Below are 27320 nucleotides of genomic sequence, written 5' to 3'. Positions count from 1 at the left end.
GAGTGAGTGGGCGATGAGTGAGTGGGCGATGAGTGAGTGGGCGATGAGTGAGTGGGCGATGGAGTGAGTTAAGAGTGGGGTTACGAGTGAGTGAGTGGGCGAGCGAGTAGGTGAGTCAGTGAGTCAGTAAAAGTGGGAGGGAGTGGGGGAAGGGAGGGGGGGGGGGGGAATAAACAAGTTCAATGATTGCAGTGTACTGATGCAGACTATAGGGAAAGAGCACGTGTTTAACCAGAAGCTGGTTACGTGAATTTAAGCCACAGAGCAGTTTTCCGCGGACCCTGCACTATCATCATCCACACTCATACCTCGTTTATCCGGGCGGTCCTGGGCCGGGCACTGCCCGTAACTTTGAAATGTCCGTTGAATCGCATACGTTTTGATGGGGAAGACCAGAGATACGGCATGCGATAACAAAAGGGTAGTATTATTTCCACTGAACTCGCCGAAAGGATGCCCGGTAGACCGACGTTCCTGTAACTTCGGTGTCCGGAACACTGAGGCATGAGTGTACATGTATTTGAAAGCTAGCAAGTAGTGAGTTGCCCGGACGCAGAGTTGGAGACTATTCTTGGCTCCTATCTGAACGTCTCCTGTTCCTCCAACCCCTCTTCATGTATCTCACTATCAATGTATGCTGCTCTGTTGTACAGGGGAGAGTGAATTCGACGTTCTTCTTCTTCCTGTCTCGCTGGATGACTTTGTCAGCAAGAAAATCACCAACAAGCTGCTGCAGCAAGTTCAGGTATGTGCTCACGTGGGCTTTGAGGTCTGGTGCTACGCAGCCCTTTTTCTAGGTTGATTTTTCACTTTAAACTTCAGTCCTTCCCCAGCCAGTTATCCGGATATATGTACTCGGATATCCAAACCTTAAGGCTCCTACACTTTGCACGTCATACCATAAATATGTGGTTCGTCAACAGCAGTCTTTTGGAATTTCCAATTGCAAGTTTTTAGAGTGCCTTAATATGACTTCTGTTCCCCGTGTGTGTTTGTTTGTTTGGCTTGGTTCTCGCTGACAGGATCCGCTGGCCATCTCCAGTGATGCCTTGCCGAGTTGGTGTGAACACCTGGTAGCCGTCTGTCCCATGCTCTTCCCGTTCGACGTGCGGCAGATGTTCTTCGCCGCGTCGGCATTTGGAGTAACACGGTGAGTGTGTAGTGTATTTAGTGTGTTGTGCATTGTACAGTCTAATCGCAAGGAGTTGCTCATGTTTTCAACTTAGAAGTCATTTACACACTATGGGTTGCGCACCTTTGATAATGGTCCAGCTACATTGTATATCAGACTTTCTGTGTATTCATACTACATGTGTTTGTTTCGTTTCAAAGTTGAGTGAAGATAGAGCAATCAGAGTGAAGGGCAAGCATCTCATAAGGAGGCTAGGAATTCATATTCAGTTTTCAAAATCGATGACCAAAATCGATGACACAGTGTGCTAAATCCATGACCTCATCTTCTGCTGCTTCTGTTGCTGCACTGTATCTCTTTCTACTCTTGCAGTTCTGTAGTATGGCTGCAAAACAAGCGAGACCAGCAGCTATCGGAGCGAAGTCGTGGCGGCTCATCACGGCACGACGATATGGAGTTCAGGCTCGGTCGGCTGAAGCACGAGCGTGTGAAAGTGCCTCGCGGTGATGATGTAAGAGGCGCTACCCTACGTTACCCCGATGTTGTTTGTTTGCTTTTCTTTGCCTGGCTATTACTATTTCAAGTCTGCACTTGAGTTGTGTTCTGCCAGTGCCTGCCCCCCCCCCCCCCCCCCACACACACCTGACCATGGTTTGCATGGTGTTCTAGTATGCACGGGAGGTTTTTTGGCCATGATTCCTGTACATTGTTTTTAAAAGTACTGAGTTAGTGCCGGTACATGCTACCAATTGTACATGTACACTGTGTCCTTTGCTCCGCTTTGCTGTCATGTGTGCAGGTTCTCAACTGGGCCGTAAACATCATGCGTGTGCATGCCGAGCACAAGAGCATACTGGAAGTGGAGTTCGAAAACGAGTATGGCACTGGACTCGGCCCGACGCTGGAATTCTATGCCTTGGTCTCGGCGCAGCTACAGCGGAAAGACCTTGGCATGTGGCTGGTGGACGACGATGCTCCTAATGACCTGGAAAGAGAGGTATGTTGCATCGTATGCAGTAGGGTAGTGTTGTGTCTGCGGTGTCGTCTTGGCAGGGACTAACTTATTGTGACGTGATCAGTAGTGTAGTACATGTGCTGGGTATATTCTGCACCGTGCACAGTGATCTTGCTGTTGTTGAGCTTCTGTACATGCTCTGTGATCGCTACTACGTGCCTTGTCGATCTACATTGTACATGTGTGCCTGATTACCGGTACAGTGTATACGAGTATGCAGGCTTTGCTTGAGCACTGTTTTCCTTGCAGTGTGTCCTCCATCTTGTGATGTGCTATCAACATCCTGCATGTACATGATTGTACTTTGGTGTATCTGTAATGTAGAGCTGATTGGCAGTTTAGTTGTAGAACGTCAGTTCCGTCGGTCAGTGTCGTGCAATGTTATCGCATGAGCTGATTGTCAAGTAACTGGTGGTGTTAGTGGACCTTATACTTATAGCGTAACTTGTAGTTCCTTGCTCCTTTTCTTTGCTATAAATATTATTTAAAATAGAAGAGAACACATGGGAACGAATTCTGAAGCAACTGAAGCAATTTTACATTTTGTTATTGGCTCAGTATCCGTGTGTTTCAAAGTACTTGCTTTTATTCCGCCCACAATGTGTGAGCAATTCTTGTAGCAACACTGCCTACTTCTGTATGTGCGTGTGCTTGCGGGCATGTACTTTTGCGTTCATGTATGCATCATGTTGTCTGTACTCTGTTTCACTGACTGTTGTGCATACAGGTTGACATAGGCAGTGGAGTACGTCAGGCTGGTTACTACGTACAGCGGCACGGCGGTCTGTTCCCTGCGCCCTACCCACAGGACTGGCCCGGTCTGGATTCCATCGTACGCCTCTTCCACTTCCTAGGAACATTCCTGGCAAAGTGCTTGCAAGATAATCGCCTGGTGGACATTCCACTGTCCAATGCTTTCCTAAAGGTTAGTTCATGTTGTTGATCAATACATCAATACATCGATACATCAATACATCGATACATTGTGTGCTTCCGGAGTACTGTACTGGGCTGGCCAGTGAAGTACGACCACAGATGTTTAGGTACATTGCTCTTGTTTACATTCACATGATCATGTATTGTTCACGGTCACGAGGATACCCTACTGTCCTGTATGAAAGCCTGGGTCATATAGAAGTCCACAGTTTGAATACAAACTTGACTTTCAAAGTTTCAATAGAGTAAACTACTGGCACAAGAGTCCTGTTCGTGTAGATGTACCGTAAAGTACCGCCAGAGCGCCCCACCATCTCGTCCTTTCGTGGTCGTATTGTGGAGGTGGTCTGCTGTCTGTAGGTCATACGACATGAACCTTGTACGCATATTGCACGTTTTGCAGTCAATCCGTACCTTCGAGCGGACACAAGCTCCACACAAAAACCTGCCAAGTGTGACCTTAGTACACTAAAATTCTTACATCGTACAAACTTCGTTGCACTCTGCCATACGATTTTCCTTCCTCTGGCTGTAAAATCAAGGTGGGGCGCTCTCGCGAGACGGGGCGCTCTGGCGGTACTTTACGGTTCATGTACATGTACCGCCTAATGACCGTCTTGTGCAGATGCTTGTCTCATTTAGAAGCTCGTAAACTTCTTTGAGAACTGCATACAAACTGCAGTCTTGACACAAGACAACGCGGTGGTATTCAAAACTGGAATATCACGTTCTTACGGGTCACGGCATAATAATTGCCAAGGCTCGAAAGGATGTGATGTGTTGAGAATGAGAGAGATGTCTATTGTGGAGTTGTTGCGCAAACTACTGTCCGTATGCATGAGTTTTTCTGTCTCTGTCATGCTTTGTGTTTCAACGCCACTCTTTGTGCTTCAACCTTGTCTCTTCCATGCATTGTATTTCACCTTTGTCTCTCCTTGCGCTTGTCATGTTCTGTTGTTGTTTAGCTTCTGTGCAGCGGACAGGCTGGCGTGAGTAGCGATGGCTACACGCTGTCAAGTTGCTTCACTACTCCAGTGCCGTCTTACATGACACCGGTGCCTGAGCTAGACACGCCAGTCCGGACGCCCACGGACAAGGCGCCGACGCCGCTGGGAGGCTCAAACCTGCCGTTGACGAGGAGTGCTAGCGGCTTCACGGATAATCTGTCTGGAGCACCGTCACCCATCCGCTGGTCCGGCTGGACACCACCGCCTGGCCTCCGCTCACCAGGTATGTACATGTACATGCATGATGTGTGATGCACTGCTGATTAAGCTACTAGTGCTGCTCGATGAAATCGGATCGCGTGAGTCAAGTCAACGCCCTGCAGTGCTCCAGTTCACATTCCAGTGTTCGCAAGTCTAGGGCTGCACAGTGCCGACCACGTACCTGACTCACTTGATCGGATGTCGTTGAGCAGCACTGTACTACAGTAGCTACGTGTTAATGAATGTGTTTGTACATGTGTTTGTACATGTGTTTGTACATGTGTTTGTACATGTGTTTGTACATGTGTTTGTACATGTGCAGTGTGCACTCACTCACATAACACATTGGCGGTTGGCTATGTCATGAGCCTCATGTGCAATGTAAACTAGGCCAGTGTTGTCCTTGAGCCAGTCGTCCTCCTTTTTTTCAGGATCTTGTTAGTTCTCAGTGGGAAGGAGGAGGACGTCATTGAGTGTACTGTTGTACCTGTACATGTATTGTATTGTCTTTGCAGTGGCTGCAGCTAATCCCACCAGTCAATCTTGGTACAGCGACATACTCACGTCAATTGATCACGAAGCTGTCGACTCGTACCGTGCCAAGTTCCTGGATCAGCTCCGCACCCTCGATGCCAAGCGGAAAGAGCTAGCTGCATCCGGACCGGCAGAAGAGACGGAGCAAGCGATTGCTAGTCTCAAGTTGTCTATGCCCAACGGGGATGAGGCTGCCTTGGAAGACATGTGGTACGTGTGTGCCTTCTATAACTTACTAGCAGTGTCGCATTGCTTTCTTCGTACGGTCTTCTGTTCTGCATGTATCATTTCTGGTGTCCTTGTTTTCTTTGGGTATTGGGTCCTTTTGCCAGGTACTGACTGTTCTTATGGTGTGTGTGTGTGCGTGCGTGTGTGCGATGTTTACATGTGTAAATGTGTGTATATCCGTTTCTCCCGTAGCCTGACATTCACTTTTGACCCACCATCGAAGGTGTACGGCTACTCGGCACATGATCTTCTACCGGATGGCAGTGAAATGGTAATGCGTCGCAGTGTGTATGCAATATGCATGACAATGATAGCTTTGCTTGGCGTGCTCAAAGCAATCGGTTGGCGCTGTCATCATGCATTGTGCAACGTCGGTGTGGTGCACAGCTTTGCTGGCACTTGGGCTGGACAGCTGGCCCTGGTCACGATGTCTTATAGATGAAGTGGCCAACTTCACTGTGCTACCTGGGACTGTATTAGACTGTTTTGGTGCCACCAGCACTGCTAATGAGTTCTCCCTGCTCATCAGTTCTTGCAGAATATCTCCTACGGGTTTGAGTTAGGTATATCCTTGCACCATTGTGTAACGTACATGTAGAATGCTCTGAAATTTGGTGGCAGAAACTGTTGCGCCGCCCTAATTGGTATTGTTCAGAGTTTAGGTATGTATTGTGTTCTGTGCTGATCGCCCTGCAGGATCTGACAATGGAGAACTGTGGTCGCTATGTGGAGGTCGTCAGTGACTTCTGCATGGACATTGGAATACGCAAACAAATGGATGCGTTCAGAGGTGAGTTGGTGCATATTTTGAGTGTTTGTGCGTTGAGGTATCCTAATGAGAAATGTGTAAATAGCTGCAATGGAGTCTGCGAGTGCTTAGAAAAGCACACTGTACAATACATGTCATGTCAATGCCCCTTGCCTGCCTTCTGCAGCTGGCTTCAACGAGGTTTTCCCCATTGACCGGCTGCAAGTGTTCACGCCGCATGAACTGCGCTTGATCCTCTGCGGCGAGCAGGCCCCGTCGTGGACACGCGACGAACTGCTCAAGTACACGGAGCCGAAATACGGCTACGAACGCGACAGGTATGTCTCATCCGCTGTTTGTTTGCTGTGCGTAACCTGCTTGCTGTGCAGTCTGTACGGTGGTGGTGGGTGCTAGGATATAGACTCTTGGATGTACCCATGTCTATATCCAGGTGCATGTCTATGCGTTTGTGCTTTGTAGTGCTCGGTACTATGCGGTAGACTCTGTTGGCGTGCAGGGTGTAGCCCGCCTCAACAGGTGGAAAGAGCAAAGAGCGTGTTGGTTGAAGGGCCTCGCTCGCATTCCTATAACCCCATGTGTGTTGCTTGTCCTGTTGCTGCTCTTATGCTCTTATGCTCTGTTTGACCGCAGTCCTAGCTACCTGCGCCTTATTGATGTGCTTAGCGAAATGACAGCCGACGAACGCAAAGTAAGTGAAGCTGCTGCTGCTGCTGTGTACTAACTTGAAAAAGCCTTGTTTCGCGTCTGGATTATCACGCGAACAGAGCTCGTTTTTATCAAGCTAGATTGCACCGGCAGATGGAGAGATGTGGCATTTGAGTTACCTCTTCCTTCTAAAAGATCCGATGCGTAATTGACTTGTGCATGAAAAGTAATTGTTTTGTTTTTGTCACTCTATCACTGCTGCAGGCATTCCTGCAGTTCGCCACTGGGTGCTCGTCACTTCCACCGGGTGGACTGGCCAATCTCCATCCACGCCTTACAGTGGTGCGCAAGGACGAGCCCGGCTTCCCATCGGTGAATACCTGCGTACACTACCTGAAGCTGCCCGATTACCCGACAGCCGAGTTGCTGAAAGAGCGCCTCTTGGCGGCCACCATTGAGAAGGGATTTCATCTCAACTAAACTCCTTTTCCTATGCATAGTTTGGTCATGGGAGTCAATATAACCTGTTCATAGCTCTTTTCCTTCGTTTGTACTTTTTTTGATGCTCATCAACTTGTTGCTGCTGGTGGTGTGTGCTTCTGTGTCTTGTGCTTGCTAAGTTAAACCTCCGATTCTTTTAGCATGGCTGCTGTCTCTGCTAGCGTCAAGGGTCGGTAGTAATTTTGTCTTATGCCGCTCTTGGGTGTGTGCGTGTGTGGGTGTGAGGGCATGCGTGCATTTTCTAACTAACCCTGGGTATGTTTGTATATGCGTGTGTGTGTGTGCATGGTGTGTGTTTGCTTGTGGTGTGTGCATACAATACATAGATGCATTGCTCAGAACTGCTGCCGCTGCTGCTGCTGCTGCCTAGTATATTCTTTGTTCTTGCTGTGCTGTCTCCATGTCTGTGTTGCTTCTGCTTTCTCCGCTCCGCTCACGATCTTTATCTGAGCTGTGTTGCATCAGTCTGTGAACTGGGCATATATGTCACTCTGACTGGTTTGGTTTTGTTCCTCTATTTTTTTGCTCGTCGTACCCCAGTCGAATAGTGGCGTTTTAATCTATTTTAACACCCCCACCCCTCTTTTCCAGTGCCAGCCTGTCAACCGCCCTTTTCCTTTCTTTCTCTTTTTTTTTAATCCCCAGCGCTACCTCTGTTTGTGGCCTGTAATCCACCTTGCTTTCTGAACTCGGCTGCCTATGACACTTTACTCATTCAGATATGATTTCTTCTACCGTGTGTTCTATGTTCACATGATCATTTTTCTTTCTACACTCTCTTATTCTCTGTGTACAAATGCTCAAATCCGTATTTTTCCCCTTGTCCTGGCACGTCGTTGAACCAGTCTTGCAGCCGGACCTGCATAGCGCGTTGTATTGGAGTCGTGTAGGATTGTACTGGTATTGCGGGTGGGATAGTTGCGCTATATGGACTATAACCAGATAACAGTCTACAGACATGCACAGTAGCATAGCTGTGTGCATTTTGGCACACTAAAAACTAACTGTTATTAGTAGTACATGTATTACTATCAAGAGTACTCTTGTTTTTTTTTCCGGATAAGAGTACTCTTGATACTATCTACATGTATATCCTCGTCACTTGTGTCTTGTGTGTGTGTGTGGGGGGGGGGGGGGGGGGGGTGATCTGTCCCCGGGGAAAATTGCGGAAAAAAACGCAAAAAACGCACGGAAAAACGCGGCATAATATGGCATAATTTGCGGTGAATTTGCGGTAAATATGCGGTGATTGATGTGCGGCAATTTTCAGTGAGTATGTAGTGAAATCAATCAGTTACAAGTCTCTGGTGTATTTAAAGCACTCGTCATATTTGAGTAAAAAGTAGGGCTCAAACGGTCACGGTTTTACCCCTGACGGTTAACTGCTAAGCTAACGGTCGGTTAACCGGTTATAACCTATAAGCCACGGCAATCCTGCGGACTCTTTTTTAACCGTATATTTGACTATACTCATTCAAAAAATGTACCCTATTCAGTACAACGCAAACTTGTACATTCTCTTGCATGCTCATTCATACATACTCTCACACCAAGAGACCAGATATGACCGAGTTGACAGCCCAGAAATTGCGTACGCGTGCGACAGCCTGCGAAAGTGCACACTTTGCAACGACCTGATACTTGAAAAATTGACTGAAAAGTTACTGTGTAACCGTTATCTTTATCGGTTAACCGTTAATTCTTCGTAACCGGTCTGCAACCGGTTAACCGGACTAACCGTTTGAGCCCTAGTAAAAAGCCGCCACGATGAGACGTTGCTGACCGAACAGTGCACTGTGTGTACGTGTAGTGTGTAGCGACCTCATCTCACTCCCTGAGTATTACGTCATTCTACATACGCATGCGCAAGAAATAAAATCATTCTCTTTGCCTTTGGTCACAACTTCTTCGTTGTCCGATTGGCCAAAGTAGCCGTCGTCTAGGGCCCGACGTAAAACCATAAATTGGTGACCCCTGACGCTGCGCTCTTCGGAGTTTTGAGCATGCCATCCCCGAGCTCGGCCCGCCGCAGTTTCCTGCTCGCCTCAACTCTCGGGATCCCGTCAATCGCCGGCTGTTGACGTAAAACTTGAGCCTCACCACCACTCGCACTGGATCCGCCTCGGAGCTGCTGTGGCCCCTGCCACCCTCCCCGGCCCACCTGGATACCCCGCTATCCTGCCACGGCATCGTCCAGTCGTCGTCGTCTGTATTCGTCCTGGCCTCAGCTGGAAATTGGCCACCTCCACCCGTCGTACCAGCTCACTCACTGTGCACGCACGCAGGCCCACGCCCGGCACCGGACCCCATGGAGCTGCGCTCGCCTCCATCTGTCCCCGCCTCAGTCGGCACGCCTCGCCCCTGTGCAGCGCTCCTGCTGGTATCCCGCCAAGCCTGCAACATGCAGCCGCCTCTGACACGATAACACTCCTCTGTCACGCGTACATTTCCTCTTTTCTTTCTTTCTGCCTCTGACATGCTCTCCACCTCTGTCACGTTAAAGGGGAAGTTAAGGCAAAAATCAAAATTTCACCAGTTGTAGTCTTCGGGGTGCTGAGTCGAATGGTCTTGGTCCGAGAAAGCTGAGACGCTCCCTTCCTACTTGAATCCCAATCGAACTCGCGCACTTCCACCGAAACTGGGTGACTGCGCCCTACTAGATGGGGATTTGTATGCAAAATGTCACTAAAAGCGCCGTTTCGTTCTTATAAAAGCACGGATGACCGCGATTGGCCCATATGTTGTAGTCTTTTGGACGCTGAGTCGACTGGTTTTGGTCCGGAAAGGCTGCGATGCAGCGTCCCTCCTGTATTCCCAATCGAACATGGTTGAACAAGCGGTCACGTGCTCCTGCGTACACCAGTCAGCTGGTCACCGTGCCTGCAGGGTACAACTTACTAGCCTGTTTGACCTTTTTTGGGTGCAGTCCTGTCACTCGAGTGGAACCTTGGTGTGAAAGTTGTCGCCTGCTGGCGTGGTGACCAGGTGATTTGGGCACCCAGGAGCACGTGACCACTTGTTCAGCCATGTTCGATTGGGAATAAAGGAGGAACGCTGCATCGTAGCCTTTTCGGACCAAAACCAGTCGACTCAGCGTCCAAAAGACTACAACATATGGGCCAATCGCGGTCATCCATGCTTTTATAAGAACGAAACGGCGCTTTTAGTGACATTTTGCATACAAATCCCCATCTAGTAGGGCGCAGTCACCCAGTTTCGGTGGAAGTGCGCGAGTTCGATTGGGATTCAAGTAGGAAGGGAGCGTCTCAGCTTTCTCGGACCAAGACCATTCGACTCAGCACCCCGAAGACTACAACTGGTGAAATTTTAATTTTTGCCTTAACTTCCCCTTTAACACACCTCTGACACGTTAAAGGGGAAGTCCGGTGAAAAATTTAAATTTCACAGTCCGTAGAGTTCGGGGCGCTGAGTCGAATGGTCTTTGTCCGAGGAGGCTGCGGCCTATGGTTCGTTAGATACGCCCAATCGAACATGTGCGGATTTGAGCGCGCCTCACCCAGATCCAGGTGATGACGTCACAGCGTGCATCCAGGTGGCCACACCATCTAGATGTGTGCAAAAACGGCCATATTCGGAGCGCGTTCGATTGGGGAACCGTTTGTCGCAGCTTCTTCGGACCAAGACCATTCGATTCAGTGTTACAAACACTACGTACCCTGTGATTTTCAGCTCGGTAAACCTCGAGGTTATACCGTATTTTAGCCGTTTCCGAGTTGGACTTTTTCCGTCGACATGCACTGGCCTCTATCTACGGCTCTAGCAATGCGCTGCGTGCATGCTACCTGTAGTGTAGTCAACAAACTCATCACACACGGAACTACTCCCGCACTGCCATGCTGGGGTAGGTACAACAAGACTCGAGTCACAAGACTCAGAAAACTAGTCAACCATGGTCAACACACGGACTTGTCATGTACTACACTCGTATCAGTCGTGTAGTCAGAGAACGAGCGTTTCTCCTTGCCGGTGGTGGTTGTGCTTTGAGAAAGAAAATTTTAGTTTTCCGCTCCCGCCTCATTATTTTATGCTACAGCGATGAGTGCACAACCGTGACAAGTGACAAAACAGCGAACAGCTCCCGGACCTAGAACTTTCAGATCCCGTAGCGTTGCGAGCGAAGAGTCGTGCCCGTAGTTCAAAGAGCCTGCACTGTTCTCCAATTGAGTGTCCGAAATACGCCAACTTGCGGTTCGCACCAAAACATCACCATGTGGCAGGTTACTGGAGTCTAAGCCGTAAGCGAATCGGTATGGAACAACATTTAGTCTTAAGAGCACTCGCATCACTCTTCTCCATTTTGGCGACTCAGCTCTCCAGCGAGCTGATAATTATATCAGCTTCGTCTGCAATAGCTGCTGCTTCTTCATCAGTCGGAAACTCAGTAGCGCTCACTCTTGACCGGCCCGCGCGGCCATTTCTTCAGCTGAATACCGAGGTTCTCAGCCCCAGACCGAACTCATGAAGGTCAGCCATGGCTGCATCCTCACTCTCACAAGGAGTTACGTCTTCGGAGTCGCTTGCACCACCTACTATGGGTCGCCAAATCATTTGAAATAGCACTGACACTTTCACGCACTCCTTTTGACCTAGCTGCACTGCACGCTATGACGTTGCGGAGGGTGTGGCGCGGCCGCATGACGTCATGGCGCAGCCCCCGAAACTCAGTTTTTCAAACGGAAATATCTCGAGAACGCTTTGTCGGGGACATGTGGGACCAACACCATTCGACTCAGCGGCCGAAACTCTACCAACCCTGAAATTTAAATTTTTCACCGGACTTCCCCTTTAACCCGCCTCTGTCATGCATCTCTCTCTTTCCTGCTTTTCTGATTTTTGTTTCGGCATTTGTTGCCACGTCTCAAACAAATTTCACGCACGCAGCGCTCTCGCCTGTACATATGTATCATAATTATTATTATATTTTTGCCTTTCCGCCTTGTACATGCTGCGCTTTCCTTTCTCTTCTCTTTCTTGTTTCTTGTTTATCGTGCTTCGCTCCTCCCGACCTCACCACAGGCGGGGGAGTACTGTAGCGACCTCACTCCCTGAGTATTACGTCATTCTACATACGCATGCGCAAGAAATAAAATCATTCTCTTTGGTCACAACTTCTTCGTTGTCCGGTTGGCCAAAGTAGCCGTCGTCTAGGGCCCGACGTAAAACCCTAAAAGTGCAACAAAAAAGTTCAAAAAACGCGGGAAAATCGCGGAAAACGCGGTCTTTTAAAAAATCGCAATTTTTCCCGGGGACAGGGTGATGTACAGTGTGTATCAGTGTCAGGTCTTGATACAGTAAAACCTGCCAAGGCGACCACCTGACCTGTCCTGTAGAGGACAACTTTCATACAGGATCAACCAAGACTAGGCAAGAGCACAGTACCTAAGCCTTCTAAGGCGACCACCTGTACATGTCATCAAGAGTTCATAACCCCCAGTTATGTATTCTTGATGTCATGAAGGCCGCGTTTGGAAGGTCCCGTGAGCAGGTGGCTTTGCCAGGTTTCACTGTGCATACGTTTGTACCAGGTATTTTACTACCCCCTACTCCCCCTAGTATGTAAACTGCATGCATTGTGTTTCATGTAGTGGGGTGAACTCAGCCCCTCCACCAACCACTATGTAGGGAGCCCTGCTCACTGATACAATTCCAAGGAAACAAACATGGCAAACCATGCGCAGGCCCAGGAAGTCACACGGCACACCAACAACATTCCTCAGGCGTTTGTACTTGTTTTTACACTCTGATGGCTTTCAAGAAGCTAAAAGAGTGGTTCCAGCCTTCAGGTGCAGCTAGCATTCAAAGCATCTAAAAAAAAGCGCACCTTATGAGACATAACGACTGCATGACTGAAAATACATTTGCCAGCACATGGAGTACATACAAAAGAGAGGAAACTACAGAGTGCTACATGATAGTGCGGTACTATTACAGACAGTGCAACACAAACCAAGTTAAATCTACAGGCACGCATAGATGGATGAAGCAGAATATTATAAAAACCGAGGAGGCATGACACCCACCCACCCACACAGATGTTACCGGACAACTTAAGAGCGACTTACAGCTCACATGGCACCTAGGATGTGGAATACAGCAATCGAAGACAGCAATTGTAGACAGCAGAGCAGCGAAGGTGGCGGGGAACACCATTCACAAAAAAGGCCACAGCAGGTTATGTATAAAGCATGGAAATCAAGGCAGAGAGAGAGAGAGAGAGAGAGAGAGAGAGAGAGAGAGAGAGAGAGAGAAAGAGAGAGGGAGAGAGAAAAAGGTACACAGCACACATTGCACAAGAGAAAATGATCCTGATAACGAGCAGAAATGACAAAGATTCGGGAAAAAGAGCAAAAGAACAAGCCAAACAACACCGGGCGCGACAAAGAGACGCATGAGTTGCGAAGACTGTACATTACACACAGGATAGTACCAGACCAGTAATAATAACAACAGCAGCAGCAGCAGCAGTAAATCAACGTATGCAGATGAAGGGGCACGGCATGCACAAGGGAGTATATACAGAGTGATTAACCAGCATCATCTGAATACGAAATGTTTACACCCGGTGGATGGATATGTATGGAATATACAGGAAGAGCAGGAGTGATGGCAGTAACTTACACCCCATCATCAGCCAAAGTATTCTTGCGAGGCATACACCATGTAAAGAAAGCCGTCTTCATCCTTCTCTTTGTTGTAGACTTCCTGTAGATTTGTGGACATGCTCACCATGGTTTTGTTATTTACGAGCAAGTAGAACGACTGTGTCGGTGCCAACGACATGCGGTTTCTGAATCAAGAACACACGAAGCGGAGGAATCAGTTCACACTGCCAAACGAACACCATGTCACACAGGGCCAGGGTGAAATGTGAACAACAGGCAACAGAGGCAGGCAGGGTGAACAGCACTTTTACAACAGTACAGAGGTTTTGCCAGGCAGATGCCGTGTCTAAGGTCGTACCCAATTTAGCACATGCAGCAGAAAGATCACCAATTGACACCAAGTCCAAAGCCACGGTCTGAGTTTAGAAATGGCCAACATGAAAGCTGAAGAGTTCATGAATCATGTTTACGGCTGCATTAATTACTTAAAGGGGAAGTTAAGGCAAAAATCAAAATTTCATCAGTTGTAGTCTTCGGGGTGCTGAGTCGAATGGTCGTGGTACGAGGAAGCTGAGACGCTCCCCTCCTACTTTAATCCCAATCGAACTCACGCACTTCCACCGAAACTGGGTGACTGCGCCCTACTAGATGAGGATTTGTATGCAAAATGTCACTAAAAGCGCCATTTCGTTCTTATAAAAGCATGGATGACCGCGATTGGCCCATATGTTGTAGTCTTTTGGACGCTGAGTCGATTGGTTTTGGTCCGAAAAGGCTGCGATGCAGCGTTCCTCCTTTATTCCCAATCGAACATGGTTGAACAAGCGGTCACGTGCTCCTGCGTACACCAGTCACCTGGTCACCGTGCCTGCAGGGTACAACTAACTCACTTACTAGCCTGTTTGACCTTTTTTGGGTTCAGTCCTGTCACTCGAGTTGAACCCGAGTTGAACCTTGGTGTGAAAGTTGTCGCCTGTTGGCGTGGTGACCAGGTGATTTGGGCACCCAGGAGCACGTGACCGCTTGTTCAACCATGTTCGATTGGGAATAAAGGAGGAACGCTGCATCGCAGCCTTTTCGGACCAAAACCAGTCGACTCAGCGTCCAAAAGACTACAACATATGGGCCAATCGCGGTCATCTGTGCTTTTATAAGAACGAAATGGCGCTTTTAGTGACATTTTGCATACAAATCCCCATCTAGTAGGGCGCAGTCACCCAGTTTCGGTGGAAGTGCGCGAGTTCGATTGGGATTCAAGTAGGAAGGAAGCGTCTCAGCTTTCTCGGACCAAGACCATTCGACTCAGCACCCCGAAGACTACAACTGGTGAAATTTTGATTTTTGCCTTAACTTCCCCTTTAAGTGCATTACAGTGGTCCCTCTATAATCCGGCACCATTTGTGCCACGAAAATCTGCTGGATTAGGGAGGGTGCTGGATTAACTGCTGCAATGTGCATGAAGAGGACATTTTGGCTACTGAAAATTGTGCTGGTTTATCGAGGGTGCTGGATTATAAAGTGCCGGATTAGAGAGGGACGACTGTACCAAGTTTTCCAAGAAGTAAAAGAAATTCTCCCTCTCAAAGCCAAGAACTCAGTTTTGTACAATCACATCTATGTATTTCCAGTCTGAACACATGGTACAGTGAAACCTGTCTAAGCAGACCGCTCAAGGGACCTTCAAAATGTGGTCCTCGTGTACAGGTGGTCTCCTTATCAAGGGTTATTTGACTGGAAATAACATCCCTCTAAATAGTCCTGGTCGAAGTGATCACTTTATCTGAGTGGTTGCCTTGACAGGTTTTACTGCAATCACTCGTACCGGTACCTACAACACTGTCACAATGGAATTTGCCAAGGTTTTCATCGTGTGCCTTTGTGTACAAGAATGAAATCTCATATTTTCATAAGGGGTCGTCCATAATTATCGAACTTTTTCACGAAACGAAATAATTTCGTTATGGGGTGGGAGGGGGTTGATCAATTTCGTTTCAGAAAAGTTCGATACATGTACATGGCCATAGGAGCAGTTACACACTTGCGGGTTTTGTTGTATATGCATTGTATATGTCAACACTTTTTACGTTCTGAGGGGGAGGGAGGGAGGGGTTGGGTCTAAACTAAAATAATTCGTTTGGTGAAAAAAGTTCGATATTTACGGACGGCCCCTAATCATATTTCGAATCCTGGTGGTGACAGCCAATTATGCTTCAGACCATTCCCGTTTGTATCTTTCCCTCAAGCCAATGAATATTTCATAATCGTAACGTGGATTTCAAGTGACCATTTACTCCTATAAGCAATGTTATTGCATAATAGAATATACCGGTCCTAAGACAGGACTTTGGATAGCAAAACACACAGGACTACAGTCCATTTCAAAACTATAGACGAGTGAACTCATACGTACGAGTCGTACGTACTGTAGCGCACGACAGCCGTGAGTTTTGCCTGAGTGTTTTCTGGTTTTCAGATGTGTTTTCAGGTTTTTCTTCGTCGCCGCGGGAAATACAAAAGATGCAAAACACGCAAAGTCGCGAATGAAAAGGTGAGAGGAAAGTCTCAAATGAATCTTCTTCTTGTTTGCATTTTCTGAGTGCCTGACTGTAACGGCTTCCAAGGCCCGTAAGAATCTCAGTGATGCCGAGAAAGATATGATTAGTCGTGTTCATAGTTTCTTCGAACAAGAGCTGGATTTTGATCGAAGCTTGAGTATCCGAAATCCTCGTCGTCGAACTCACCTTGCAACTGGCGTGAGTGAAACCACTGTCACTCGTTGTGTCAGGCGAAGAGAACAGGGAGGCTCATATCATATCAAAAAGAGAAAACATCATCCCTACTGTATTTCACCCAACAAGATCCAAAACATGCAGAAAAGAAGAGAAAAAAAGGCAGGAGGCGTGATGGGATTCGAATGCCCCACACTAACTGTGACTTGTACTGGAAATCACGGATCGAAACCACGAGGCTGCCAGGGCCCGTACAAAAATGCACCCGCGATGGTCTGGGCGCAGCACTGTCTCAGCAGGAGCAAAAATCCGAAACAAACTGGTCAAACCCTTCAAAACAGGAATTACATGTAAAACCGGAAAACCTGGCCTAAAAATAAACTTCAATTCATTATTGTAGCGAAAACCAAGTATATAGCCAGAATTGTGAAGCGACGCAGGGATGGAATCTGGAGAAAAAACTATTTTTTTTTAAATAAATCCCATCGAATTTTGCAAAACACTACGCGTCTATAGTTTTGAAATGGACTGTAGTACAAAGTGTATCGCCTGTAGCAATAACATCTGTCCAATGCAGTTCTGATACGACTCGTGTTGCGTCGTAGTGCTGCAAGTGCAACTGTTGTGGTCATGTTACTGATGTTGCATAGCCACATATACATGGTAAGCCTATGACTATGGGACTATGAACAGCTGCATGAACAATAGCACTACGTTGTATGTACGATGATTTTCCTGCCTCTGCGCATATGCATAATTATGAAACAATGTATGTCATACTTGATTTACTACTACCGTAAAGCACCGTTGATCCGCCCCCCCACGCCATGTCGCTTCCCAGCTGGGTTTTCGGCAGGGGGCGGGAATTAGATCAAGGCTGTCAAGTGCAGGACGATGTACAACAACGTAGAAGTTCAGACTAGATGTGCTGGATTGTGCACATTTTCATCCTGGATTGGCAAATATTGTGTACAGCAGTGCATGCGTCGGTTCAACATCGTATTTTCGTTGTATACGCCGAAGTCGCTTCACAGGTAGAAAATCGACAGGGGGCGGGAATTAGAGAGGGGGCGGATCAACGGTACTTTACGGTAGTATCGTGTGTAAGAATATGGGAAATGAGAATAAAAGTCGTTTTTCGAACACCCACGCTATACCAGATACCCCGAGTCCATAAACAAGAGTATGCAACTGTGATCTCTTTTCTATGGGCCAGATGCGCGGCGCGCTGCCTTCATTACATCATTCAGCTGCAGTCCGCGCACTGCGGAAAATCAAACACCGCACTTTCCCTCTGGTTTGAAATGAACTTTCGTATGGAACTGGAGTTCACGCGCCGAAATTTAGAGATCGCGTAGGTACAGGAACGAATCGAGCAAAAGCAGATGGGCTCGTACGAGAAATCGCGGGTTTGAGTGCATGCTTTCAGAGCATGATGAAGGCAAGTAACACACAATGAAGGCAGCGCGCCGCGCACTGACCCATAACCACAGTTGCATACTCTTGTTTATGCACCCTTGCAGATACGCACTATATTAGGATATTTAAACTACAATTACAATCAATACAAACTGGAAATGAATACTCCAGTGCAGAACTGTACGTAGCAGGGCACAATAGTCAATAGCTTCACTCAGCACAACACTAACCTGATGATCGTTACGAATTGGCTCATAGTCAACTCCTGCGGAACGAGGAACTTGGTCTTATCCAGAAGAGGGAGATCACTTTCCTTGCTGTAACGCTCGACGATGACCTAGGCGGGTAAGTGCGAGAAGCATAGCCAGCAGTAGGTGGCACACAGTACAGGTGTACACGTCAATGGTAGTCCAGCACGCAAAACCAAGTCTGGCACCAGGAAGATAACAAGTCATGTAACAATAGCATTCCACGCCGAGATACATTCAAAGCTTTTCACCCACTTACAGGGATTTTCGTTGGGAACTTCGACCTAATGCCCAATACTTCCTCCTTGCGACTGGCTGAAGAACAAAAAGAGAAATGTACAATAACTTGAGTTTCTACAAGACACAGGGGTACAGTCAAAATCAGGAACGAGAAACTGAAATCATTGTTCACCTTCAGATCGCCTCTGTTTGAAGGACTTCACAGTCTTTTCAGACGACATTTCGACGGTAACTTCACAACAAGAAGTAATAGGCTAAGAACTTCAGCTTTCCACCCTGGTCTGTTCTTCTATCAATGATTAGTCGCAGTGAATCTGTCTCAAACACGCATATCCTTTTCAGCTGAGTTACATGTGTCAAAGGGCTTTTCGCCTGCCTTGTCTTTTCGAAGGGAGATAAAGAACGAGCAAGTCACCACTTCTTCATACAGTTGATTCTGAGTCATCGGATGCTGAGCTTTGTTCGAAGAGGTCATGACGTCACCCGGAATGCCATGAAAGACATGCATTGGGAATGATGTCATGCCCGGCGTCGGGATATCCGGGACCCCGCGCGTGCGTGAATCGTCGGCGTCGCATGCTAGCTAAGCGCCCAGTAGTAGGCAAAGCCCGATTTTGCCAGGGAAACTTCGATATTTTGCCGCAACATTTTGCTCACTCGTCGTCGATATTTTGCTTTCATTTTGCCAGGTCACTCGATATTTTGCTCCCTTTTTGCTCGAATGCAAGGCCAAATTTGGGTCACGTGTAGGAAAACTGACCAAAAGTGGGTCACGTGTTGGAAAAAAGAGAAAAAATGAGTCACGTGTTGGCAAAAATGTACGAAAATGAGTCGCATGCACCGTATAAGTGTAAAAAAAAACAAAAAAAAACAATATAAGTGTAAAATCTCTCAATTTCCAGCGAACATACCGATATTTTGCTCCGTTTTGCCAGCAAATTCTCTCGTCAAAATTCTTCGATATTTTGCCAGCAGAATTGCTAGCAAAATCGGGCTATGTCTACCCAGTAGTAGCGGCATCACCTGATAAAAAAATAAAAAATCACAGTAAACGAGGTCACGTGGTGAAGCTAGGCAGTAGGCAGTGTACTAGGCACAGCTACAGTACCATGAGTACAGACTCAGTCACTATGCACTCACATATGCACAGTCATCATGGTCAGTACAGTTGAGATCATCGCGACGTCATTACAAAACGTCATGTCCAGGAAATAATTGGAAAGTCTCAAAAAACTGAAATACACTTCTGCCAACTATTACTATTAGTTCAGTGAGTTAGTTCTGGTGTGGATAAACAAGAGTGACTCGTGAATCTTCCAGAAATGCTTGTCAGCTCCAACGAATCACTGCTAAAATTCTGGATACGAAGGATAAGTTCTCCTCGAAGAATGTAGCCTCAGAGTTACGCACAAAATAGCCACTAGCAAGGATAAATCTATAGCTGGAGTGGACTTCATGGGCTTGTAGCTGTGGCGGATCGCATCAGAAGACCTGATTTTGGCCATGGGTAACCTTTTAGTGAACGCCACACCGGGACAAATTGTTGACATTGGTACCGCATTGAACGAGCTGCCACCCATTTTTGAAACCAAAAATTTCAAATCGTAAGTAGGACTCCTGTTTTGAAACTATGTTCTTATTTTCACTTTGTTTGTATCTCGTGTTGATGAACAAAATTAATAGTAGTAGCACAATTGAAAATACTGGAAACTCATTTGCTTTGAGGGAGTTGAAAATGGGAAACGTCTGAAAAAATGACTGTGTATTGGAATCTATCTGCATTTGCAGACGCAAACGAGTCATGTGCCAATAATATCATATCACCATGATTTGTTATAGCCCCTCTTCTTAGGTACATGTACTATGTTCACCCAGTATTACTATTATACTTCATGTGCATGTACTCTCACTTCAGGTTTTATGACCTGAAGTTGAAGTGCAGTACGCAGTGCTGAGTGGCGTACGGTGTTCTTACTGGATACCTTACGGCTTATGCCCCTCCTAGCTTGGGGGTGTGAAATAGAAATAAATTGCTCAAATTACGAGAGATACAAGGGAGCGAAAACAAAGCACCGACAAGATTTTTGCACCTTTTAATCAATCCTGATGTATGCTTGTATTGGCTCCTGAGATTCTCATTGTAACAAAAGCCCCAGACCTTCATACTCAGCCAGCAATCATTCTTCATTGACCATAACTGGAGTCTGGCCTCGGGGACCGAACGGCTGTGTGGCCCACAAACTAAATATCGAGCTGTGCATTGAACATGGTACTATTTACTTCATGAGATCAGATTGCAGTTGCTGCACCTGTACAATGCACATGCGATTCATTGCTTCTGGTTTTGTTGGTTTTTCTTTCTTTCTCCTAGAATATTTTCTTTCGGTGCACCCATCTGGCGAAAAGTTACCAGGCCGTGTGCCTGAGGTTTGTCTCAGCGCCATTCTTGATTCTTTATATCTGGTTCTGGCCATTCTTTATATCTGTTCCTGGCTATTCTGTTACAGGCTCGGAAGCACACGTTTCTTCAAAGTCGCTCGTATCAATCATGAGTAAGTGTAGAGAAAGTGATGCAGTGCATGTTGTAGTAGAATACTACGGACCTGGCTCGCTCACACAACGTCGTCTGGAGAGTCTAACTCAAAAACTAATCTTTCATGGATATGTTATGCATTATATCATGTCATGGACTACGGAGCTTAGGCTAGGATCAGTACGGTGCTTGCACATAACAGACAGCAGGCTGACCAGGAATAGAAAGCTACATTACACAATGTGTCGGCAAGAACATCAGCAGACCTAATCGACCCTAATCAACTATTATTTCTAAGGGGTCGTCACAAGGAGGGAAATCTGGCGACCATCTGGTGGAATAGCGATACCTACACCTACATAGAACACCAAACAACGCACATCTATGGTTCTAGCACAAGCACGGCAGGGCATGTACCTGTCAGCAGTACGTAGTACAGTCATAGTCATACATAGATGTACCATGCAACTGAGTTACTCGCTAGTCAATGCAGGACATGCAAGGATGGCACCTTGTCCAGTACAGTACAATCACACCCCTCTCCTAGGTGACATCTCCACTCGACTCTAGCCATTGTATCTAGCTGGACGCGCCAAGGTTCCACGGTCACGTAGGACATAAGCCGGTGCAGGGCGATCGTCGTCGTCGTCCGCTGGCTCCGGCTGGTCAAGCCACATCTCACCATCACCGTCGTCACGCCCATCGTCGGCGCTCGTGTGCGCCTGCTCCGTCGCTCCTGGACGCGGAGCACCATCCTGCTTGGCACTCTGTGGGTGTCGTACGTCAGGCTTGAGAAGGTTGATGTTCACGACTTTCTCCCCGCCATCATCTCTGGTGATGACTACTGTCGACGGCGCAATGATCTTCTTCACTTTCCAGCCGCACTGGTATGGCGGAGTCAACTTGCGTCGCCGGCCAGGCTGTTTCAGCATCACACGTTGCCCCTCTGTGTAGGGTGCCTCGAACTTGGTGATTGGCTTCTCCGGAGTCGTAGCAGCAAGCTCCACCTCCACGTGGTCGCGGACCCTTGCTGCTGTCTCGCCAACTCGGTCAACCCACTCGCTCAGTAGGGCTTCTGGTTCCTCAGCCTCGATGATCAGCTGGCGCGGCTGCCATGAACACATGGCCAGCATCGGCGGTATGGCTGTCGTGGTGTGTGGCCTCGTGCGGTAGTAGTAGAGCAGCAGATCCAGCTCAGTTTTCCAATCTGCTGCTTCTGTGAGGACCTTCCGCATCAGCGTGATGATGGTCCTGTTTGCCCTCTCGACACCTCCCTGCGACTGCGGGTGACGTACGGCCCCTGTCTTCACACGCACGCCGAACCGTGCGAAGAGAGCTCGGACAACGGCGTTCTTGAACTCGGAGCCATTGTCCATACGGACTTCGTCTGGCGGGCCCCAACGGCAGCAGAGGCTGGTCAGCGCTTCTGCAACACTGGTCGCATCGTGCCGCCTGAGAGGGATTGCCTCGACCCACTTCGTAAACACATCCACGCACACCAACACGCAGTGGTACTGACCGGATTTCTCCTCTCCCAGGTGAAGTGTGTCGATCTGAACGACACTCCACGGCCGCCCAGGCAGGTCTGGCTGCGTCGGCGGCGCTGCGGGTCCTGCGTGGCTGCTAGCGGCTGCACACTGTCGGCACTGGTCACAATACTCCCGGCACCTAGCCGCCATGCTGGGGAAGAAGCAACGTGCGCGGAGCATGTCGTAAATCACACTCCAGCTGGCATGCCCGGACATCACGTGGGCCGACTCGAGAACGCTGTGCTCAAGGCACTCCGGAACGATCGGCACAGTGACAACGCCGAGTGCAGGCAGCTTGAGCGTGCGGCTCAGCTGGCCGTCCTTGATGACGAGCTGTTCACGAATCTTCCGGTAGGTGGCGTGCTGAATCTCGCTGTCGCTCTCGATAGCACTGACCAGCGTCTGAATCAACGGGCACTTCCGCTGGGCATCACAGACGTCGTCACAGCCAATGACGGTCGCCGGCTGCTTCATTGCCATGGACGCGGCAACTTCCGGAGATTCGTCGCTCTCGGGAACGCGAGCTATTTGCAGCCACTTCTTTGGGACACGGGTCAGTCTGTCAGCGACATTCTCGTTCGTCGGTACCCAGCCAACTGTTACCTTCAGGCCAGCCGTTGCGACTAGGTCTTCAATGATGTCCAGACGGCGCACAACGAGAAGCTTGTGGAGGCCAGTGACCCTGACTCGTCTGACGTTCCCGAGGACCTGCGACACCCAGCCTGCAACCGCCTTCGAGTCAGTCACTAACGTCACCTTCTCCACCTTGTACTCCGCGGCGAGTGTTAGCGCCCTTAAGACGGCGTCCAGCTCGGCAATGTTAATGTGTTTGTGGTCACGTGGCTCGCGCAGCCACGAGCAGTCTTCGATCGTAGTACCATCGTGATGCAGGGAAGCTCCAATGGCGACGTCCGACGCGTCGCAGAACACGGTCCAGCCGTCGCTATCCAGCGATGGAACACGCCACGCACCTCTTGCAGGGTCTGACTCCCGGACCATGTCGGCCAGCTCTGCGCAGCACCTGGCGACCGCTGCTGGCACGGGGTCATCCCAGCCATCAGCTGAGCAGGCCTGCCGCTTCAACCACGCACATGCCGGGCGGAGCCACGAGCACACTGGGTAGTGGCTAGTCAGGCGTCCCGTCCACTTGAAGACCTCACGCTTTGTCAGCGGCTGTTCGAAGCCAAGGTTGACACCTCCTCTACGAGCCCAGTTGACCGTGCCGTCACTTTCCTTTGACAGTTGGAGACCGAGAACTCTGGCCGCGGTGAGCGGTTCTGCGGGCTTGGTCGGCAGACCGTAGCGGTGAAGAGCGGACGTCACAGCTTGCTCTTTCGCTCCCGGAACGAGCACATCGTCGACGTAGCTATCAACATCCTGCCACTCTCGGGTCACCCAGCGGACGATGATGTCCATCACCTTGGGCGCGACGGACAGGCCGAAGCCCATCCTCGTCATCACGTACAGCTTTTCTCGCCAAACGACAACCTGGTAGCGGGCGAGCGACGGGTCTACATGAACCTGGAGATAGGCCTTCCTGATGTCGATTAGCTTGCACTCTTGATCGCCAGCCATGCGCCACTTCCGCAGTTTATCGGCGCAAACGGGCGCCTCGGTCCCCGGATTGGATTTGATGACACCGTTCAGTGCTCGGTAATCTAGACACGGCCGGACTGGGGTAGAGGCTTTGTGTTCTTGGACCTTGGCTAGCAGAGGCAGGATAGCTGCCGGCTCCCCGTGTACGGATGGGTCGTGCTCTACCAGCCAGCCGTTCTCCACCCAAGCATCGACTTCGGTACAGAAGCTGGCTTCCTGCTCCGGCGACAGCCGCTTCCGAGAATACTGTCCGATGCCGGAACCGATCTGTTTGGTTGGCGGTTCATCATCAGCCCACATCCATCGCACGATCCAGCGCTGGCTTGCGCTGTCCCACCGGACCTCGCTGTCGTCCGTTCTCAGCACCACATCCTCTCCGTCCTTGCTCACAGTCACGTGCCGAGAAGGGTGAGCGGCCGGCACTGTCGCCGCCACGATGGCAGGACGGTCAGTTTCTGGGGCGCCGAACTGGACACTCGACAGGGAACCATCGTCACCATACCCGAGGTGAACTCCTCCGACAGCCGCAATCACGTCAGCGCCAACGAGGACGTCTGCATTCACAGCGTCCAACTTCCGGACAACGAAGGCTTTCACTTGCGTCCGCGGAAGATGAACCGGGCAGCCCGCCTCTACTCGCTCTACCAGCAGCTCTACGGCTCCAAGCAGCTCGACTGCGCTGCCGTTCAGGGCGTTCATCTGGACTTCAGTGTCGGGTTCATACTCGATGCCATGGTCAGTAAGGAAAGCCTCAGCCACCAGAGAGCGTGTGGCGCACGTGTCTACTGCTGCCCTTGCTCTCTTCCATGCACTCGTGCTTTGGTCCCGCGGCTTGACATCGACGTACACCCTGGGCAGAGTCCCCTGTCCTGCCTTCGTCACTGTGCAGAGGCACTTGTCAGTGCTAGCTCCGCGCTCGCCAGCAGCTGCAGCAGCAGTGCCGCCCTTCGAAGCCGCTTCCCATCGCTCACGTGCAGGGCAGTTTCGCTTGACGTGGCCAGGCTTATCGCAAAAGAAGCACGTGAGCCCGCGAGGCTGAGAACGACCACGCCGATCGCGGCTCCTTGAAGGGCAGTTTCGGCGGAGGTGCCCAACTTTTCCGCACTCGAAACAAGCCGAGCTGGCAACTGGCTGGCTCTTTCCACTACTGCTACTGCTCGCCGCCGCTGCCACTTCCTCCGAGGCTCTAGCTAGCAATCGCGAGTCGCTCTGCGCTGACCTCAGAGCTCGGATCGCTGCCAAACACCCGCTCACGGAATGTTCCTTCGAGGCCATGGACAAGCGTAATTCCTTCGCGAAGGCGCTTGGCAATCCGGACACCATCTGTTCGATCAACAATGGGTCCTTATCATCGTCGGCGGCGTGCCCCGCCAGGCTCGCGAGCCTCTGTAGATCGGCCACGTACGCATCGGTCGACTCGTCTTCTCGTAGAGTCCGAGTCGTGAATGCACGGTACGCCTGTGCCTTCGTCAGGCTGAAGGACACTTTCATCTTCTCCTTCACCTTCTCCTCGTCCTTCTGGTCGTCGGCCGGCATCCGCGTGAATACCAGGAACGCGTCTCCATCCAAGAACAGTGGAAAGTTCTTCATTCGTTTCTCCGCAGAATCCCATCCTTGGATCTTGGCTAGGACGCTGAACTTCCCCCAGAAGTGTTCCCAGTCGTCCCCTTTGCCACGATACGCACGAACGAAGTTGTCGACCTTCAGCGACGCCATCGTAGATCGCTGTTCCTGCTGCTCCACCGCTAGAGCTTGAGCGTTTCCTGCGTACTCCGCCGGTACGACGCTGTGAACCCTTTGCGAGAGATCCCGGGTTTCGGCACCACAAAAGCTGTAGTAGAATACTACGGACCTGGCTCGCTCACACAACGTCGTCTGGAGAGTCTAACTCAAAAACTAATCTTTCATGGATATGTTATGCATTATATCATGTCATGGACTACGGAGCTTAGGCTAGGATCAGTACGGTGCTTGCACATAACAGACAGCAGGCTGACCAGGAATAGAAAGCTACATTACACAATGTGTCGGCAAGAACATCAGCAGACCTAATCGACCCTAATCAACTATTATTTCTAAGGGGTCGTCACAAGGAGGGAAATCTGGCGACCATCTGGTGGAATAGCGATACCTACACCTACATAGAACACCAAACAACGCACATCTATGGTTCTAGCACAAGCACGGCAGGGCATGTACCTGTCAGCAGTACGTAGTACAGTCATAGTCATACATAGATGTACCATGCAACTGAGTTACTCGCTAGTCAATGCAGGACATGCAAGGATGGCACCTTGTCCAGTACAGTACAATCACAATGTCAAAGACAGTGGAGATTGCACTTCAAGTACATGAAGTGTACTGGTACCCAATGCTGTAGACAGCTAGCTGTTGCGGCCATCTAGGCCTCAGCAGTACAGCTACAAGCTTAAAGTACGCGGAGCTACCGGCTATGATGCAAAGGTGGCGCCACAGGCATTAAGATAACTCGTTGCTCTAGCGCCAGAGTGCTCTAACTACGAAAAGTAGTAAGCGATGCGTAATGCAGCAGCACTAAAGCAGCCTACCGAGTTGCACCAGTGTATATGTTGTCCACGCTCATTGTTTATTGAAGCTAGGATATACATGTAGTGTACAGGTAGTGTGGATCCATCTGCTGTGCAGTATTTTTGCACTATATAAGCTGACAGAGAGTATGATGACATTCAACAGCCTTGCTCTTATTTCCAATCTTCTGCGGCGCCCAACCTTCATGGAAGTTGTGAGGTTGTTGCGCCTATCTTTCCCTGTTAATCTTATCGCCAACACAACTATGAGCCGTCCCGGCTGAAGGACTCTTGGCTTGCACGTTTGAGATGTGTTTGGGCTAGGTGTCTGGCTGTTGAGTGTTGCAGCACTCTCTGCCAGTTTTGTGTGAACTTATCGCGCAGTCTGATTCTTCATGGTCTATTATGTAGCTTGGACAGACTTGTTTCTTCTTTCCTTGTTGTTAATAATGTGCTCATTTCCATGCCCCCCCCCCCCCCCCCACACACACACACTACATTAACAAGTACTTAGGTTTTGCTGCTCTGGTAAATGCATCGACTGTCCAGAGGAAATAACTCACTGCTCTTTTCAGCAGGCTTGAGCTCAGCATGTCCATGCCCTTTTGAGTCTGCTTCAACGTGCGTGGCCTTTGCTGTGCTGTGTGGTGCTGTTGTCTACTCAGAGAAGGGCCTGTGGTTGTCAAGATTCTGGTCAAGCCCGAGAACACCAGCCTGGATCTTCAGCAGGAACGTGCTCAGCTACAAGGTATAGCAGTAGACCTTCTGTATCAGTGAGTTCGTTTGATTACTGCCATGAATCGATTTTGAATCCACTCATGAATCACCCCTGACTATTCGCATCACCCGATGTGAGTAGGATGAATCGATTACGAACCGATTCCAGGGC

At 49.2% G+C, this 27320-nt stretch overlaps 3 protein-coding genes across 3 annotated transcripts in view; 2 read left to right on the top strand and 1 right to left on the bottom strand.

Annotated features, from left to right (window-relative positions):
* LOC135813458 (E3 ubiquitin-protein ligase HECTD1-like) overlaps nt 1-7826 on the top strand; it is a 38542-nt gene extending 30716 nt beyond the window's left edge. Inside the window, exons 38-49 of the mRNA XM_065326551.1 lie at nt 654-745; nt 1023-1150; nt 1505-1643; nt 1932-2129; nt 2875-3072; nt 4049-4313; nt 4807-5035; nt 5246-5324; nt 5750-5843; nt 5989-6139; nt 6453-6510; nt 6732-7826. Coding sequence (XP_065182623.1) covers nt 654-745; nt 1023-1150; nt 1505-1643; nt 1932-2129; nt 2875-3072; nt 4049-4313; nt 4807-5035; nt 5246-5324; nt 5750-5843; nt 5989-6139; nt 6453-6510; nt 6732-6947 — 1847 coding nt within the window. The 3' untranslated portion in view covers nt 6948-7826. The remainder of the gene's footprint in view (nt 1-653; nt 746-1022; nt 1151-1504; nt 1644-1931; nt 2130-2874; nt 3073-4048; nt 4314-4806; nt 5036-5245; nt 5325-5749; nt 5844-5988; nt 6140-6452; nt 6511-6731) is intronic.
* Nucleotides 7827-12716: 4890 nt separating this feature from the next.
* On the bottom strand, nt 12717-18641 carry LOC135814974 (microtubule-associated proteins 1A/1B light chain 3C-like). The gene is made up of 4 exons (XM_065328184.1): nt 18400-18641; nt 18247-18302; nt 17970-18076; nt 12717-13776 (listed from the first exon to the last, which is right to left on the bottom strand). The coding sequence occupies exons 1-4, from the start codon at nt 18446-18448 to the stop codon at nt 13617-13619; spliced, it is 372 nt and encodes a 123-aa protein (XP_065184256.1). The 5' UTR covers nt 18449-18641; the 3' UTR covers nt 12717-13616.
* An 813-nt stretch (nt 18642-19454) lies between these two features.
* LOC135813456 (phosphoinositide 3-kinase regulatory subunit 4-like) overlaps nt 19455-27320 on the top strand; it is a 42488-nt gene continuing 34622 nt past the window's right edge. Inside the window, exons 1-3 of the mRNA XM_065326550.1 lie at nt 19455-19831; nt 20735-20779; nt 27097-27179. Coding sequence (XP_065182622.1) covers nt 19731-19831; nt 20735-20779; nt 27097-27179 — 229 coding nt within the window. The 5' untranslated portion in view covers nt 19455-19730. The remainder of the gene's footprint in view (nt 19832-20734; nt 20780-27096; nt 27180-27320) is intronic.

Source organism: Sycon ciliatum, chromosome 4 (assembly GCF_964019385.1).
Source record: "Sycon ciliatum chromosome 4, ocSycCili1.1, whole genome shotgun sequence".
Taxonomy (NCBI): Eukaryota; Metazoa; Porifera; class Calcarea; order Leucosolenida; family Sycettidae; genus Sycon; species Sycon ciliatum.
This window is presented reverse-complemented; position numbering and strand designations above follow the sequence as displayed.